At 33.8% G+C, this 18327-nt stretch overlaps 1 protein-coding gene across 10 annotated transcripts in view; it reads left to right on the top strand.

The window, feature by feature from the left end:
* The window catches only part of VPS13B (vacuolar protein sorting 13 homolog B), an 805060-nt gene that overhangs the window by 5622 nt on the left and 781111 nt on the right, over positions 1–18327 (top strand). For all 10 annotated transcript variants that reach the window (XM_074386816.1, XM_074386811.1, XM_074386814.1 and 7 more), the window contains exon 3: positions 11944–12087. In XM_074386816.1, the coding sequence (XP_074242917.1) occupies positions 11944–12087 (144 nt within the window). The remainder of the gene's footprint in view (positions 1–11943; positions 12088–18327) is intronic.

Raw genomic sequence — 18327 nt, 5'->3', positions numbered from 1 at the left:
TGAGCTCAGGTGGTCCACCCACCTCGGCCTCCCAAAGTGCTGGAATTACAGGCGTGAGCCATTGTGCCTGGCCTATCTGAACTATTTTTAAATATACAATTCTGTGATATTACTTACATTTACATTGTTGTGCAACCATCATTACTACCCATCTCTAGAATGTTTTCATCTTCCCAAACTGAAATTCTGTGCCCATTAGATGCTCACTTCCTATTTTCCCCTCTTCCTAGCCCCTTGCAACCACCATTTTACTTTATGACTGTATGAATTTGACTATTTTAAGTATCTCATATGAGTAGGATCATTCAGTGTTTGTTCTTTTGTTAATGGCATATTTCACTTATCACAATGTCTAAAAACACTTATTTATGTTATAGTATATGCCACTATGTCCTTAGTTTTTAAGTCTAAATAATCAGTTATATGTACATGCCACATTTTGTTTGTTTATTCATTCATTGATAGACACTTAGGTTGTCTCCATCTTTTGCCTATAACGTGATAGGAAGGTAGGTGTAAAAATATACCTGAGACCCTGCTTTTAATTTATTTGGGTATATACCCAGAAGTGGAATTGCTAGATCATATGGTAATTCTGTGTTTATTTTTTGAGGAATCACCATACTGTTTTCCACAGTGATTGCATTGTTTTACATTCCTACCAGCAATGTGCGAAGCTTCCAGGTACTCCATGTCTGCGCTAACACATGTTGTTTTCTGTTTGTTTAAATATAGCTATCCTAATGGGTATGAAATGATATCTCAATGTGGTTTTAATTTGCATTTCTCTGATGATTAGTGATGTTAACCCTCTTCTCATGTTCTTATTAGCTGTGTTTGTCGTCTTTGGAGAAATGCCTGTTTGAGTCCTTTGCCCAATTTTGAATTGGGTTCTTTGTTTTTTGCTGTTGAGTTATAGGAGTTCTTTATATATTGTGGATATCAATACCTTATTAGATACATGATAAGGTATTTGCAGATATTTTCTCACATGCTGTCAGTGGTGTTTTACTCTAAAATAGTGGTCTTTGGTGCACCAAAGTTTTAAATTTTGATGAAGTCCAGCTTAGCTATTTTTCTCTTTAATTGTCTAGATTTTTGCTGTCATATCCAAGAAATCATTGTCAAATCTAATGCCATGAAGCTTTTCTCCTATGTTTTCTTCTAATTTTTTTGCCCTTAGGTAGTATAAGGTAGTGTTGCAATCTCTCTCTCTCTTTTTAAAGTGTGGATATTCAGTTTTCCCAGCACCATTTGTTGACAACTGTACTTTCACACTGAATGGTCTTGGCACCCTTGTAAAAAAGCCTTTGACCATAGATGTGAGAGTTTGTTTCTGGACTCTCAATACTATTCCATTGATTTATATGTCTGCCTTTATGACAATATCACACAGTTTTGATTATTGTAGCATTGTAGTGGGTTTCAGAATCAGGAAGTTTGAGATCACCAACTTCTCAGTTAAGTGTTAGGAAAAAAAAATCTGGGTTATGGTGTAAAGTTATAAACTGCTGATTTAATTTAAGAAATATAGGATCATTTAGACTTTTATTTCTGCTGTTGTCAGTTTTAGTGAGTTGTATCTTTCAAGGAATTTCCATATTTCTTGTTTTGGGCTGGGTTTGTTTTTGTTTTTTTCTCTCAAGGTGGACATTTAGGTGATTGACTGGAGATTTTCATTTATTTTCTTTTTCTTTCTTTCTTTTTTTTTTTTTTTTTGATACAAAGCCCTGCTCTGTTGCCCAGACTAGAGTGTAATGTTGATCACTGCTCACTGCAACTTCGACCATATAAGCTCAGTTGATTCTCTTGCCTCAGCCTCTGAAGTAGCTGGGGCCACAGATGTGTGCCACCATGCCTGGCTAATTAAAAAAAAAATTATTTGTAGAGACAAGATATTGCTATGTTGCCCAGGCTGTTGTTGTTGTTGTTGTTTTTTTTTTTTTTCTGCAGACATTTGCAGTTGTGAATTTCTTTACCTGAATATTTGAACTGGTTAAAAATGAGAACATAACATACCACATTGTTGTGTTTTCATTTTTATTCAGTTCACATATTTTCTGACTTCTCTTGATATGAATGTGTATTTTTGCAGTTGTTGTAGTAGCAATTAAATTTATCTCTTTAGTCCATCTTGAGTTAATTTTTGTGTATGCTAAGATTTTTGTATCTAGTATCACTCTTTTGCATATGGATATCCAGTTTTCCTAGCACCATCGATTGGAGAGACTGTCCTTTCTCTAATCTGTGTTCTTGGTGCATTTGTTAAAAATCTGTTGGCTATTAATATGTGGGTTTATTTTTGGTTTTGCTATTCTGTTCTCCTGTTTTGTATGTCTCTTCCTATGCAAGTACCATGCTGTTTTGATTACTATAGTTTTGTAGTTTATTTTGAAGTCAGACATTTTGATGCTTGCAGATTTGTTCTTTTGCTTAGAATTGCTTTGGCTATCAGAGTCTTGTAGCCAAATATGAATTTTAGGTTTGTTTTTTATGTATCCGTAAAGAATAGCATGAGTAATTTAAAAGGAATTGCATTGAATCTGTAGATCTTTTTGGGTCATTTTTAACAACAGTTTTTCCAATTTATGGACATGAGATGTCTTTCTAATTTCTGTGTGTTTTCTTCAATTTCTTTCACCAGTTTTCTGTCAGTTTTTTTTGTAGTGATCTTTTGCTTCCTTGGTTAAATTTATTCCTAGGATATTTTATTTTTTGTAGCTATTGGAAATGGGATTGCTTTCTTAATTTCTTTTTCAGCTAGTTATTGGTATATGGAAACACTACTAATTTTTATATGTTGATTTTATATCCTGTAACTTTACTGGATTTATCAGTTCTAAGAGTTTTTTGATAGAGTCTGAGTATTTTGGCATATGAGATCATGCCATCTGCAAATAAGGACAATTTGAGTTTTTCATTTCCAATTTGGATCCCTGTTAAAAATGTTTTTTTTTCCTTTACTTAATTACTCTGGCTAAGATTTCAGTACTATGTTGAATAAGAGTGGTGAAAATGGGCATTTTGTCTTCTTCCAGTTCTTAGAGGCAAAGGTTTTTGGCCCACTCTTACATTCCTGGGATAAATTCCACTTAATTATGGTGTATAATCTTTTTGCTGTGTTGTTGGATTTGGTTTGCTGTATTTTGTTGAGGATTTTGTATCTGTATTCATCAGGCATATTGTCTTGTTTTCTTTTTCTGTTGTTTCCTTGTTTGGTTTTTGTTATTAGGGTAATATTGGCCTTGTAGAATGAGTTAGGAAGGATTTTCTGTCCTTCAGTTTTTTGGAATAGTTTGAGAAGAATGGTGTTCTTTTTAAAAAGTTTAGTAGAATTCAGTGGTGAAGCCATTGAGTCCCAGGCTTTTCTTTGTCGGATGACTTTATTACTGATTCAATCTCATTGCTCATTATTGGACTGTTAAGTTTTCTGTTTCTTCTTGGTTCAATCTTGGTAGCTTATATGTGTCCAGGAATTTATTTGTGTTCTCTAGGTTTACTGATTTATTGGTGTATACTTGTTCATAATAGTGACTAATGATCCTTTCTTTTTCTGTGGTTTTTCCTCTTTCTTTCTTATTCTGTGTAATAGGTTGCTGATTTTGCTTATCTTTCAAAAAACCAGCTTTTCATTTTGTTGATCTTTTGTACTGTTTGATCACTATTTCATTTATTTGTATTCTGATCCTCATAATATATCTTTCCTTCTACTAATTTTGTGTTTGTTTTATTCTTGCTTTTCTTTTCTTTTTTGAGATGGAGTCTTGCTCTGTCGCCTAGGCTGGAGTGCAGTGGTGTGATCTCAGCTCATTGCAACCTCCGCTTCTGGGGCTCAAGCAATTCTCCTGCCTCAGCCTCCCTCCTGAGTAGCTGGGATTACAGGTACATGCCACCACGCCCAGATAATTTTTGTATTTTTAGTAGAGATGGGGTTTCACCATGTTGGTCAGGCTGGTCTTGAACTCCTGACGTTGCGATCCACCTGCCTCAGCCTCTCAAAGTGCTGGGATTACAGGCGTGAGCCACCATGCCTGGCCTCTTGCTTTTCTAGGTCCTTGACATGCATTATTAGGTTGTTTATGTGAAATCTTTTTATTATTATTATTTTTTATTATACTTTAAGTTCTGGGGTGCATGTGCAGAATGTGCAAGTTTGAACATTGGTATACACGTGCCATGGTGGTTTGCTGCCCATGGTAACCCATCATCTACATTAGGTATTTCTCCTGATGCTATCCCTCCCCTAGACCCCCATCCCCTGACAGGCCCTGGCGTATGATGTTCCCCTCCCTGTATCCATGTGTTCTGATTGTTCAGCTCCCACTGTGGGTGAGAACATGTGGTCTTTGGTTTTCTGTTCTTGTGTTAGTTTGCTGAGAATGATGGTTTCCCATTTCATCCATGTCTCTGCGAAGGACATGAACTTATCCTTTTTTATGGCTGCATAGTATTCCATGGTGTATATGTGCCACATTTTCTTTATCAGTCTGTCATTGATGGACATTTGGGTCGGTTCCAAGTCCTTGTTATTGTGAACAGTGGTACAATAAATTTTTTTTCCCAATGCATTTTAACCTTTTATTACTTCATATAATCCTTTTAAAACTCTTGAGAGAGTATTGGAATTTTAAGAAGAAAGTGGTTGACTGGATCAAGGTCACACACCACAAATCAAAAAGGAAAATCATAACCCTAATTCTCTTGCATTTCAGTCATGGTAGTAATTTATAACAAATACAGTTTATGTAGAACATGATCCATCCATCCATTGGTTGTTCAATAGCATGATGTTTAATTTCCATGTAGTTGTACAATTTCCAAAGTTTCCTTGTTAACTGATTTTTAGTTTTATTCTATTGTGGTTAGAAAATAATAGGAATTTGACTTTTAAAATTTTTTGAGATTTATGGACCATTTTGGAGAATTTTTTGTGGGTGCTAATGGCAAGAATGTATTCTGCAGCTGTTCTGTAAATATCTATTAGGTCTCTTTGGTCTACAGTGCAATTGAAATTTGATATTTTTGGCTGATTTTCTGCCAACGATCTGTTCAGTGCTGTGAGTGGGTGTTAAAGTCCCCAACTAGTATTGTAATGGAGTCTGTCTCTCTCTTTAAATCTAATAATATTTCCTTTATCTGAGTGCTCTAGTAATGAGTGTGTATATATTTATAGTTGTTATAGATACTTGCCAAATTGACTTCATTGTTATTATGTAATAACCTTTTTTGTCTCCTTGTATAGTTTTTGACTTGAAATATGTTTTTTCTGATTTAAGGATTACTATTCCTGTTACTTTTTTTATTTTTTCATTTTAAGTTTATGTATATGTTTACAGAAATGAGTTTCTTATAGGCAGCATATAGTTGTGTCTTTTCTTTTTCAAGATGGAGTATTGCTCTGTCACTCAGCCTAGAGTACAGTGGCACAATCTCAGCTTACTGCCACCTCTGCCTCCTGGGTTCAAACAATTCTCCCACCTCAGCCTTCCAAGTAGCTGGGATTACAGGCATCTGCCATCATGCCCAGGTAATTTTCATATCTTTGTAGTGACAGGGTTTCACTACATTGGCCAGGCTGGTCTTGAGCTCCTGACTGCAGGTGATTGACCTGCCTCAGCCTCCTAAAGTGCTAGGATTACAGGCATGGGCCACCGTGCCCGGCTGGGTCTTGTTATTTGTTAATCCATTCATCCAGTTTATAGCTTTTAATTGGGGATTATAATAGCCTTTAATTTGGGGGTTTTGTTTCATTCAAGATTATTGATAGGGGAGGAATTTCTCTTGCCATTTTGCTAATTGCTTTTTGTTTTTTTAATATATATTCTTCCTTCCTGTCTTACTGTTTATCTTTGCAGTTTGGTAGTTTCTGTAGTGATAATTTTTGATTTTTCTTTCTCATTCATGAATTTGCTTTATCAGGGAGATTGATACTTCCACATGTTTTCATGATGATAGTTACAGTCTATTCACTTTCAGTTCTAGGGACTCCTTAATCATTTCTTGTACACCCAGTCTAGTGGTGATAAATTACCTCATTTTTTGCTTCTCTGGGAAAGATTTTATTTCTCCTTCATTTCTGAAGGGTAGGTTTACTGGATATGGTAATCTTGGCTGACGGTTTGTTTTCTTTCATCATTTTGAATATGCATTCCATCGTTTCTTGGTCTGTGTTTCTGCCGAGAAATCTGCTATTAGTCTTATTGAAATTCCCTTTTATGTTACTTCACACTTTTCCTATTTTAAAAATTCTCTTTGTGGTTGCATTTTGACAGTTTCACTATATTGTTCATCTTTTCTCAGTTTGACTATAATGTACCCTGAAAGGACCTTTTTGGATTGAGTCTATTTGGGGAACTTTGAGCTTCCTGGACCTGGATGTTTATATTTCTCCCATGACTTGAGATGTTTTTAGTTATTATTTATTTAAATAGGTTTTATAGGCCTTGTCTGGTCTTTTCTCTTGGACCTCTGAAATGTATGCTTTTTTTTTTTTTTTTTTTTTTTTTTTTTACTTAATAGTATCCCAGAGGTCCTGTAGGCTTTCTTCTTCGTTCTTCTTTATTCTTTGTTTGTTTTTTGGCTAACTGGGTTACAGCAGGACCTCAAAATAATATTTGGCATTGTTTAGTTAAAATGTTAAAATGATTCCTGGTCAGGCCCTCTGTCTTTATGGAGTTTGCTTGTTCTCCCCATGTCAACATGAGTTTTCTCCAGAAAGTCTAGTTTCCTTCTGCTTCCCCAAAATGTGAATGTTTGGTTAACTGGTATGTCTAAATTGTCCCAGTATGAGCGAGAGAGAGTGTGTGTGTGTGTGTGTGTGTGGGTGTGGGTGTGTGTGTGTACACTGTGATGTAATGGTATCCTGTCCAGGATTTGTTTCCACTTTTTACCCTGAGTGGCTGGGATAGGCTTCGGTCACCTGTGACCCTGAACTGGAATAAGCAGGTTGGAAAATGAACAATCGCATGTTACTGTAAAATAAAAATTCACAAAGTATATGATAATCATATGTGAATAATCATGTTACTATAAAATAGAAATTCATGAAGTATAATATGATAATCATACAGATGCACAATATATGATGCATTCACAAAGCACTTAGGGATCTCACTATATTCATTGTTTTTTAACTGTGTGGCATTAGAAGATACTCCTGTTTTCATTTTGCAAACATTTATTTCGTGATTTCATTCACAACCATTGTGACTGCTGTCATTCACTGATTCACCATAAATTTGGTAAATATTTATTAATCTTAATAATTATATTAATTTAATACTAATTTAGTAATTTTATTAATCTTTCTTCAATGTACGTATAGCCTACCTCTATTTCAGTATTTGATATTAGAAGTGGTTTGAGTCTTTACAATATTGGTGATGTTTTTGTGAGTAGAAATAGGCTGTAGGAACTTTTGTTTATATCAGTTAGCCTAGGTAAAATTAGTTTTGTTACATGTTTAATTTAAATCACAGTTTCCAAGAACCCACTGATGATGTTAGGTGAAGACTTAACTGTATTTGGAAAGACTTATGTTCAGGTTCACAAACTCTTCTGCTTGAGCTAGTGTATTGCTAAAGCTTGCAATTGTATTTTTAAATTTTATTCATTGACTTCCTCAGTGCCAAGATTTTTGTTTGGTTCTTTTCTATAATGTATATCTATTTGTTGAATTTCTCATTCAGATTACAAATTGTTTTTCTGATTTTATTGAATTAACTATCTGTATCCTTTTGTGTTTCACTGAGTTTCCTTAAGAAATTAATGTGAATTCCTTTTCAGACATTTTACAGGTATGTTTTCCTTGAGGTATGTTTAATTAGAGACTTACTGTGTTCCTTTGGAGGTGTCATGTTTCCTTGCCTTTTCATGCTGCTTTTGTCCCTAGCTTGATATCTGTATATCTGGTGAAATAACCACCTCTTCCAATTTTATGGAGTATTTTTCATAGAAAAAAACTTTTTCCTGTAGATTTGACCTGTAGTTTTGGTTGAGTAGGGTGTTTAGGCTTTTTTTCTCACTGGGTGCAGTAATGTAATTTCTATGTGATTTCTTCAGTCATAATATCAGCATTTTCTGTGAGTGGCCTAGACTGTGGGTGTTTGTGGAGGCGGTGGTGTGGCTTTGCTTGGGGTGAGGAATGCTAGGCAGGCTTGTCTTTAGTCCCTGAGGAATGGCTGCCGTCTCTCAGCTGCCATTTTCTGATTACAGGGTCCAAAGGATGTAGAGATGCTAGGGATGTTGGACCTCAAGGCAGAATGCACTGTAGCAGTTGCTTCATTCTCCAAATGATACAGTGCTGCAGCAGCTTGGGTCCTGAGGAATTCAGTGGATCAAATGTGAATTCTCTCTCCTGAGCAATCCAGCTTTACGGACCTGGCAGTTCCCTATACTGGACTCAGGGCCTGTGAGGACTGTGGAGTTGCCCTGTAGCTAGGATTGCAAGTATCCACAGCGGTCATGGGAACTGCTAAGGATGTCTTGCTTAACTTTTCTCCTCAAAGGGAAGTCCCTTCTGGATCCAGGCTGATCTTGGCCAGGTGTTCTCCTTTCCTCTTTATGCTGACATGTGGAGTTTCTATGCCTTAGATCTTCATCACTTCCTGATGAATTCCATTGTTTTCCCATAGACACTCAACTCAGTGTCTCTACTTGTCTTGGTTTTTCTTTGTGGAGATGAGGTTTGGGTAACATTTAGAAGTTTTTAATCTCTTCACCTCTAATTTGTATTCATATGATTGGATTTACATTTATAATTTTGCTGTTTTTTCTGTGTGCCTCATATATTTTTTGTTCCTCTGATACTCTTATATTTTATGATAAATTGATGTTTTTATGTTCTATTTTAATTCCTTTATTGATTTTTTTTTTTTTTTTTTTTTTTTTTTGAGATGGAGTTTTGCTCTTGTTACCCAGGCTGGAGTGCAATGGCGCGATCTCGGCTCACCGCAACCTCCGCCTCCTGGGTTCAGGCAATTCTCCTGCCTCAGCCTCCTGAGTAGCTGGGATTACAGGCACACACCACCATGCCCAGCTGATTTTTTTGTATTTTTAGTAGAGACGGGGTTTCACAGAGTTGACCAGGATGGTCTCGATCTCTTGACCTCGTGATCCACCCGCCTCAGCCTCCCAAAGTGCTGGGATTACAGGCTTGAGCCACCGCGCCCGGCCTCTTTATTGATTTTTAAATTACTTTTGAATTATTTTCTTTGTGGTTGCTTGGGGAATTATAATATGCATCTGATTTACTGCAAACTCCTTGAGATTATTGATAACTGTATTCCATTAAAATAGAGAAAATTTCCCTACTATACCTTCATTTTCTTCTGCTTCTTGTGCTGTTATTGTCACATATATTGCATCTTTATGTGTTACAAGCTATACAATTTTATCATTATTGTTTTATGCAATTTCCTTTTAAATCAGAAGAACAAGAGAAAAAAGCATTTATACTGTCCTTTAACAGTTACCAACATAATTACCTGTATTGATTGTTTTGTTGTATGGATTTGTTTTATCATCTGTTGTTACTTTCTTTCAGCCTAATGAACTTCCATTAATATTCTGCTAGGAATCAATATCTTATTCTTTGAGTATATTTTAGTTTGCTTGCATCATTGAAGGATAATTTTGCTGGATATAAAATTCTTGGAGAAATTAGGTGTTAATCTACTAAAAGTTTCCTTGTACCCAAAAATTGTTTTTATCTTTCTTCTCTCAAGATTTTTTTTTTGATCCCTGTCTTTCTACATTTTGACTGTGATGCATTTGATTTTCAGTTCACTGATTCTTTTGCCACTCAGATCTGCTGCTGAGCCCTTTTAGTGAATTTTTTATTTAGTTGATTGTACTGTAAACTCCAAAATTTTCATTTTTTTGGTATTTTCTTTTTATTGACATTTTCTAATTAATGAATCACTGTTGTCATATGTTCTTTTATTTGAATATGACTTCCTTTATTTATTTGAACATATTTGGAATGGATGTTTTGAAATCTTTGTTTCAAGACCTGCATTTGATCTCCTTCAGAGATAGTTTCTATTGATTATTTTTTTTCTGTATACTTTGCATGTGTCATAGTTGTTTGTCGTAAATTGGACATTTTGTACAATACATGGCAGCAACTTTGGATTCTGATTTATTCTCCCCCAGCTATGGTTGTTTTTTCAGGTTTATTTGTTTATTGACTTGCCTCAAATAATTTTGTGATGTCTGTTTTATGTGCTCTGTGATTTCTCTGCTCGTTAAAAAAGTTTCCTGTTTTATTTTTAAGCCCAGCATCCTAAAAATTTCACTGGGTTACTATAACTTAGTCATCAGCCAGTGATTGTTTAGAGATTGTTTAAACTTTTGAGCTAGTAATGTATTTACTCTTTGGCATGGGATATATACATTTACTGGGTAATACTTTCAAAGTCAGGGAATTTTAAGTCTGATTTTTAAAAAATTTCTATGTTTATGAGGCCTCATAGTTAATAGAAATGAGTAGCTTGCTAATTACTGCACTGTCTGTTGTCTTCTGAGTAAGTACAGTCTTGCACATGCATACGACTTTCTAGACTAACAGTAACATATGTGAGACCCTGGCAAGACCCTGTCGGGCTGTCTCGTTCTCTGTATTTCTCTGTTAATTACAGGCACTAATCAATATATAATCTGTGCTAGTTGAACAATGCTTGAAGAAATTAATGCATTTAAAAAATACTGTAATAATGACAAATATCTAAAAAGTGTGACATTACATTAGCATAGAGTACTAACAATAGACTTAGTAGCTGACCTGTAAAAAAAAAAATCCTCTGGTTGAAGAAAGAAATTAGGGCCACACTTTTGTAATAATAATAATCAGCACCTTTATAATGATTTCTCTGTGAGGAAGGTAGTATTCTAAGCTCTGTATATACATTAATTGATCTAATATTTAAAATAGAATATTTTATACAGATTTTACAGATAATGAAACTGAGGCATAGATACAATAAACTATGTCTTCTGGCTCCAGAGTTATTGGTCTTAATCACTTTGTTATAATGTCTGTATTTACATATATTGCTACTATGTCGTTAAACCAACTGGATAGGCTAAAATGTGAATGAATAAGCTTAATATTTATATTAACTTTCACAAATAGAGTTATATAACTGTAAAAATGTGATGGGAATACAATTGTTTCTTCGTCCTATGTTGATTTGTAAACAAATTGTATCTAGAAGTGAGACAAATGAACATAAAGCAATTTTGGTGAAATTTTTCATGTCTAACCTTTTATCTAATGACACTGTAAAGCAGTTAGAAAACATTTAAAATTTATGACCAAGTAGTATCCAGTTCAATTTTACATTAGGTGATGTGGTATACATTTTTTTTTTTAGGTTGATTAGTTTTCATTTTGTGAGGTTATTCCCAAATCTCCAATTGAGCTCCCCTTCCAACTTGACTTAGAATACTATTCTATTAGTTTAAAATATATTTTGAAGCCATATTTATAGACACAGATTTAAAAAATTACATCCTTTCAGTTATCTCAAAGTACTGCTGCTGTATGCTCTTGTCACTATCATATATGAGCCCTCATCATTTACTGGGTATTATATATTATTTCTCTTCAGCAAGGTAGGAGACAGGCCTAGAGTGCTTAAATAACTTACTAAATGTTAACTTGTACCATAAATTATTGTTATTTATCATTAAGTATGGCCTAGTAAGTTGTTTGTTGCTACCTTTTGATAAATAGTAATTCTGAAAATATTTTTGAGTTGGACATTTTATTTATCTTTTAAGAAAGGAATTTGCATATTAGAATGTAAAATATTGAGCACTTAACAGTAATTCTCCAAATATTCTTGTGTTGGAAGTTTTATTTTTTAAGAAAGGAATTTTCATATTATAATAAAAATATTAAGCACTCACTAACTTTTATGTAATGTTTTCTGTTTTAAGGAACTGAAATTACCATTCACTTTTTTAAGTGGACATATTCATGAATTGAGGATTCATGTACCATGGACAAAACTGGGCTCAGAACCCGTGGTAATTACCATCAACACTATGGAATGCATTTTGAAACTTAAGGATGGAATACAGGTAAGAAATTATTGAACCAAGTTGTTTATGTTAACAAATTTAGTAGTATTCGACATTTCTTTACCTTTTTGAATATGTCAACTGTTACATAACCAAATCTTAGCTTATATACTTAATTATTATATGCCTATTTAAGTGACATGACTATTTGCAAAGGGTATTTTTAAATTTGAATAAAATCTGTATAGGTTGTTTTCATACAGATTTTACTTACTTTATCATAGCTTTACCAGGGACCATGCAGATTGCTTATTACTTATATCTGCAATAAAAGTGGAACCTAATTGCTAATTGTGTCCAGTTTTTACATTAACATTTTTGAATTTTTGCAAAGGACCTGTATGAATTTTTTCTTTACATAATTTTTCTAAATTTGAAGGGAATTTCTCTAGTTATTTTTTGAGAAGATGAAAATACATTTACACCAAATTTTTAAAATTGTTTTTGAAGTTTAGATATAAAAAAAAGATTTTTTTTCAAATTTATTTCTTCTCAGACCCATCTTACATTTCTTGATAGTGTTTTTTTGCAAATGTGTAATACTGGTTTTAAAGAGTTTCTACCAAGAGTTTTCTAATCTAGGAAAGCAAAATAGGATCATAGCTTATTGTGAAGATTGTTTCCACTTTCATATTGCAGAAGAGTAGTATGTCTGTCATTCATTTTTATTAGTTTTTCTTTATCACCCATTTAATGTTTAACTTTGAGTTTTAAGGAAGATTGGCTATAATCAATTAAACTGATCAGTATTGTTAAAATGACTTCATATGAATGTGTAGGTAAGTTTAACGTACTCTAAATCTAACTTTAATCTTAGTGAAGTTAGGGTTATTTATGAACTGTTAAAATTATTTCCTATTTTAAGTGGATACTTTGAGTGTCATATCAACCCATTGGACTCAAATCTTTTTTTTCCATTTATGAAATCTTTGATTCCAAACAATGTATTATCCAATTTAACTTAATATAGTTTCTAGAAGTTAATAGACCAATGTTATAGTCTCATGAAAATGAAAAGTTATTTTGTGCACTTTTAATATTTGAGAGATTAATTTAGAAATCTATAGATAGTTACATTGCAACAAGTTTTGCTTTACTTTTATAGTTGGTAATATTTAAATGGTTCTTAATTATCTTTTTTTGGAATTTATTTTTTTTTTCAAGTCTGGACTTGGTTATACCACCCATGCAGTTTTCCATATTAAAAGAGAAAAAAATTTCCAGACACTAAGTATTTTTTCATTGAGAAGGTGGAAGTTTGAAGGCCAGATGTCCCATAAGAAACACATTTTAACAGAGGATAATTACAACTAATTATAGAGGCTACAGAAAAAGATTTGTAACACATGACTTAGTGCAACCTAGGACTAATATTTGATATTGGACCATGCAGATGGCTACTGCAGGAATGATCAGATTTCCTGCTTGCATGGTATTTGAGACTTGAATTTTGTGGTGCGTACAGCAAAAGGTTAAATGTCGTGAATGTAAACCACTCTCAAAATAAGTGTTTTTTACAGATGTTTAAAATTTTGAGTTGGAGAGGATTTTTGTAAATTGCAGTTGACATTTGGACAACTTATTTAGCAGTGTATACCCTTGGAGAGTAATGGTTGGGTTTATGCTAGTGATTGGAATTAAATTAAACATTGTAGATGAAACAGATTTTAAAATAGTTTATTTTCCTCTTTTAAGCTTTGATTAGTATAGTATGTAATTAAGTTGAAAATTATGCATGTACTAGTAAAACTGAGTAAGCTTATATTCAAATTATTTTAAGTTATTAAATTGTAGAATCACCATGAAGTAAAGACTTATTTTCTCAGTGAAATTGGGAATGGAATGGTAGGTTAAGTGAAGGGGTCTTTTAGAGTTATAGGTACCGCAAGATATGAATCTGTTAAAAAAAATTCTATTGTATATAGAAATGTTTTTAAAAAAAATTCTATTGTATATAGAAATGTATTAAAGTATGATTAAAAGGTAGGAATATGAGGCTTAATTCAGATAAGATCATTCCAAAAACAAGGTATTGTTAAATGCCTTGATGAAAGGCATGTCTTGTTTCTAACGGTCAATTTAATTCTACCAACATTTGTTGGTTGTCTACTTTGTACTGCACTGAAAAGCATTGTTGAAATATTTATACAATTTCAGTGAAGGACACTTAGAAAAAGAGATTCATAATGATTATAATTCCAGTGGTCATGATTTTTATATACTGCCTCAACATATCTTTATAATCAGTTTTACTTACAGAGATTTTTAGGATGAGAGGGTGACCAGGTTGTTGTGTTAGATAAAATGAAGTCCATCTTGAAGTTTACTCTGAATTTTAAAAAATACATTGAAACTTCACTCATGAAGTTGTTGTCAACAAGTTCCTATATACTCTGAGACATATCTATGTCAGTCATTCCCCTCACTTTTAAATCCTGTAGAGTTATTACTTATAAACTGTTTTTTCTGTTTTTGATTTGAGATACACAGTTTGATTCATGATACATCATGTCAACCCTAATCTCATAAATATTTGTTAACATAGCTCAAGAGCTAAAACATTACCAGTAACTTTCATTTAACTCTGTACTCCTTCCCTTTTTCATATTCGTATTTGTTCAGCCTCTTTAGGCCTTATCTGCAAATTAGGACAAGACTTGCTATATAGTTAAAAAAAAAGTTATATGATTAAAGTGCTTTCTTTGATCGTTGAATTAAATCTTGCAAAAATTCTTCTACAACCTAAAGAGAGTAATAAATTTGTTTCTAAACTACCTATTTATTATGGTTTTTGTACCACCTGAACATAAACATTAAAAAATCTTTAATAAATGTAACTATTTGTAAGGCTGTTTGTAGAAGTAATACTTATTTTTCATAAAAAATTTGAAAAACATCTTTTGAACCTAAATATCTGAGATTATTGTCTAATAGGAAAAATAGTTTGTAGTTTCACTCTAGGTGAAACTTATTTTTATGTATATATTCTTACCACCTTTCTCCTTTTTGGCTTAACATCTTTTAAAATCATTTAAGTTTAATTTTCCTTCTTTACTGTTATAACCTTCTAATTGTTGGCATGGTTTTTTAAGACTATAAAAATATTCTGTTTTGAAAACCTAAGGCGTTTTTATCTTGTGTACCTACAGATTTAGCTAGATTTTAAACAAAAAAGTGAAAATATTTGTACAGTTGGTATTTTAATTCAGAGTTAGTTTTCTGTTTCCCATAAGCACAGATTCCCTTCTTAAACATTGTAGGTCAGAAACCAAGTAAGTCCGTTTTTGTTTGTTTTGCTTCTGTTTTTGATACTGGGTCTTGGCTGTGTTGTCTACGCTGGTCTCAAACTCCTGGCCTCAAGTGATCCTCCTGCCTTGGGCTCCCAAATTGCTGGAATTACAAGCATAAGCCACTGATTTCCAATATTAATAAGAAAAAGATTTTGGTCCTAACAGCCCATAGATTTAGGTGACCTGATCAGGAAGTGATATATTGTTACTCTTGACTGTGGCATTTTATATCAACTTTTAAAATAATTTCATCTTGTAGTTTATCTTTGTTTTTCTAAAAAGTCTGTGTTAAGTGTAATTAGATTTAAAGATATGGGGCAGCTGTTTTGATTTGAATGTCTAATTGTGATGAAGGGCTTCAGAATTTTTTTTTTTCCACTGTAGAGCAGGGAAATAAAGCTTTCTTTTGATTGCACACCAGCAACTACCTGCGTATCTAGCAGAACTTTTCTGGGTTCTAGAAAATTTCTATACTTTCACAGGACAAAGTTTTTCCTTTATTTTGTTTACATTTAGATAGGCTTTTTAAAATTTACTTGATGGCCATTTGATCTGGCCATCAATGTGCTCTGTTTACCATCTGGGATTTGGTGGATGAAGTAATTGTAGAAATTTGACATGTGATCATTGGAATTTTAAGTGCTGATTACTGCCGAACTAGTACAGTTGTTTTGATAGACTATTAAGAATAATCAGTCCCTATTAATTGATTTAAAAAATCAATTAGTTAGAATTTGAGATTAGGAGGCCTGCAAGAGAGATATCACCTCTCTCTTAGCTTGGCTGAAGTCTATGCTAATCATCACTGTCATTGGTGAAGTCATTGCTTGAATGTTATAATAAATGGTCTTCTAATTGGACTGACACTAGACCATTACTCTTCCATATACAGAAATATATCTTATTTTTTGAAGCTTGTGTGATCTGACTATGTAAGCTTTTATGGTCCCCCGATAGCCATCATCTGTTGATTTTGTGGTCTTCCCCCATGGTGACTGCACATTTTGTTAACTTGGTTCGCAGACTTTTTTTTTCCTATTGAAGTTCATCCATCATAGGTCATTTTAGTGTCCGTAAGAATTCTTATACAACTCTCTCGCAACACAATTCCTTGATTTTTAACTCTGTCATCTTTATTTCTGTTCCATTTCAGCCAATCCATTTATGGCTACACTGTGGACTTTGCTGTTCCTTGAAGCATTCCCTTTATTGTGGATCCTGTCTCTGTACCTTAAGTATCTTACTTTAACAGTATTCCTTCACTTCAATCTCTCATTTGCTTTCTTGGCACTTTGCTATCATTTAAAGTACTTATTTCTCTGCTACATTTTGGGGAAATACCTTTCCACAACCATGTTGCCCTCTCTAGCTACTATCTTTTCTTTCCTTTATAACCAAATCATTTTTTAAAAAAAGAAGTCAATGTTTGTGTTTTTTCCAAATTGAAGTGAAATTCACATAACATACAATCAATCAACCATTATTTATTTATTTTTAGAAATTTTTTATTTCTATAGATTGTTGAGGAACAGGTGGTGTTTGGTTACATAAGTTCTTTAGTGGTGATTTGTGAGATTTTGGTGCACCCATCACATGAGGAGCATACCCTGCACCCAATTTATAGTCTTTCCTGCATCCCTTTCCCAACCTTTCTTCCTGAGTCCCTAGACTCCATTGTGTCGTTCTTATGCCTTTGCATCCTCACAGCTTAGCATCCACATATCAGTGAGGACCTTTGATGTTTCGTTTTCCATTCCTGAGTTACTTCACTTCGAGTCATAGTCTCCAGTCTCCTCCAGGTGCCATTAATTCATTCTTTTTTATGACTGAGTAGTATTCCATTGTGTGTGTGTGTGTGTGTGCGTGTGTGTGTGTGTGTGTGTGTGTGTGTGTATACACGTATGAGACAGTTTCTTTATCTTGTTGATTGGGGCATTGTGTTCTACATTTTTGTAATTGCAGATTGTTCTGCTATAAATATGTGTGTGTTTTAAACATGCATGTGCAAGTATCTTTTTTGTATAAAGATTTCTTTCCCTCTGGGTAGATAACCAGTAGTGGGACTGCTGGATCAAATGGTAGTTCTACTTTTCGTTTTTTAAGGAATCTCCACACTATTTTCTATGGTGGTTGTATTAGTTTACATTTCCACCAGCAGTGCAGAAGTATTCCTTGTTTACTGGAGCCATGCCAACATCTATTATTTTTTGATTTTTCATTATGGCCATTTGGTTTGTTCTTGTTGTCTAGTTCCTCGAGGTGTGACCTTAGATTGTCTGTTTGTGCTCTTTCAGACTTTTTGATGTAGGCATTTAGGGTTATGAACTTTTTTTTTTTTTTTTTGAGATGGAGTCTCGCTTTATCACCCAGGCTGGAGTGCAGTGATATGATACTGGCTCACTGTACCCTTCTTCTTTAGGGTTCAAACAGTTCTCATGCCTCGCCCTCCCAAATAGCTGGAACTACAGGTGCCTGCCACCATGTCCGACTAATTTTTGTATTTTTAGTAGAGACATGGTTTCACCATTTTTGCCAGGCTGGTTTTGAACTCGTGACCTCAGTGTATCCACCCACCTCGGCCTCCCAAAGTGCTCGGATTACAGGCATGAACCACTGTGCTCTACTCTATGAACTTTCCTCTTAGCACTGCCTTTGCTGTATCCCAGAGGTTTTGATAGGTTGTGTTCCTGTTGTCATTCAGTTTAAAGAAAATTTTAATTTCCATCTTGATTTTATTGTTGACCCAGTGATCACTCAGAAGCAGGTTTTTTAATTTCTATGTATTTGCATGGTTTTGAATGTTCCTTTTGGAGTTGATTTCCAGTTTTGTTCCACTGTGGTCTGAGAGAGTGCTTGATAAAATTTCAGTTTTCTTAAATTGATTGAGGATCGTTTTGTGGCCTTGCATATGATCTGTCTTGAATAAATTTTCATGCACTGATGAATAGAA

Source organism: Saimiri boliviensis, chromosome 15, assembly GCF_048565385.1.
Source record: "Saimiri boliviensis isolate mSaiBol1 chromosome 15, mSaiBol1.pri, whole genome shotgun sequence".
In the NCBI taxonomy this organism is placed as follows: Eukaryota; Metazoa; Chordata; class Mammalia; order Primates; family Cebidae; genus Saimiri; species Saimiri boliviensis.
This window is presented reverse-complemented; position numbering and strand designations above follow the sequence as displayed.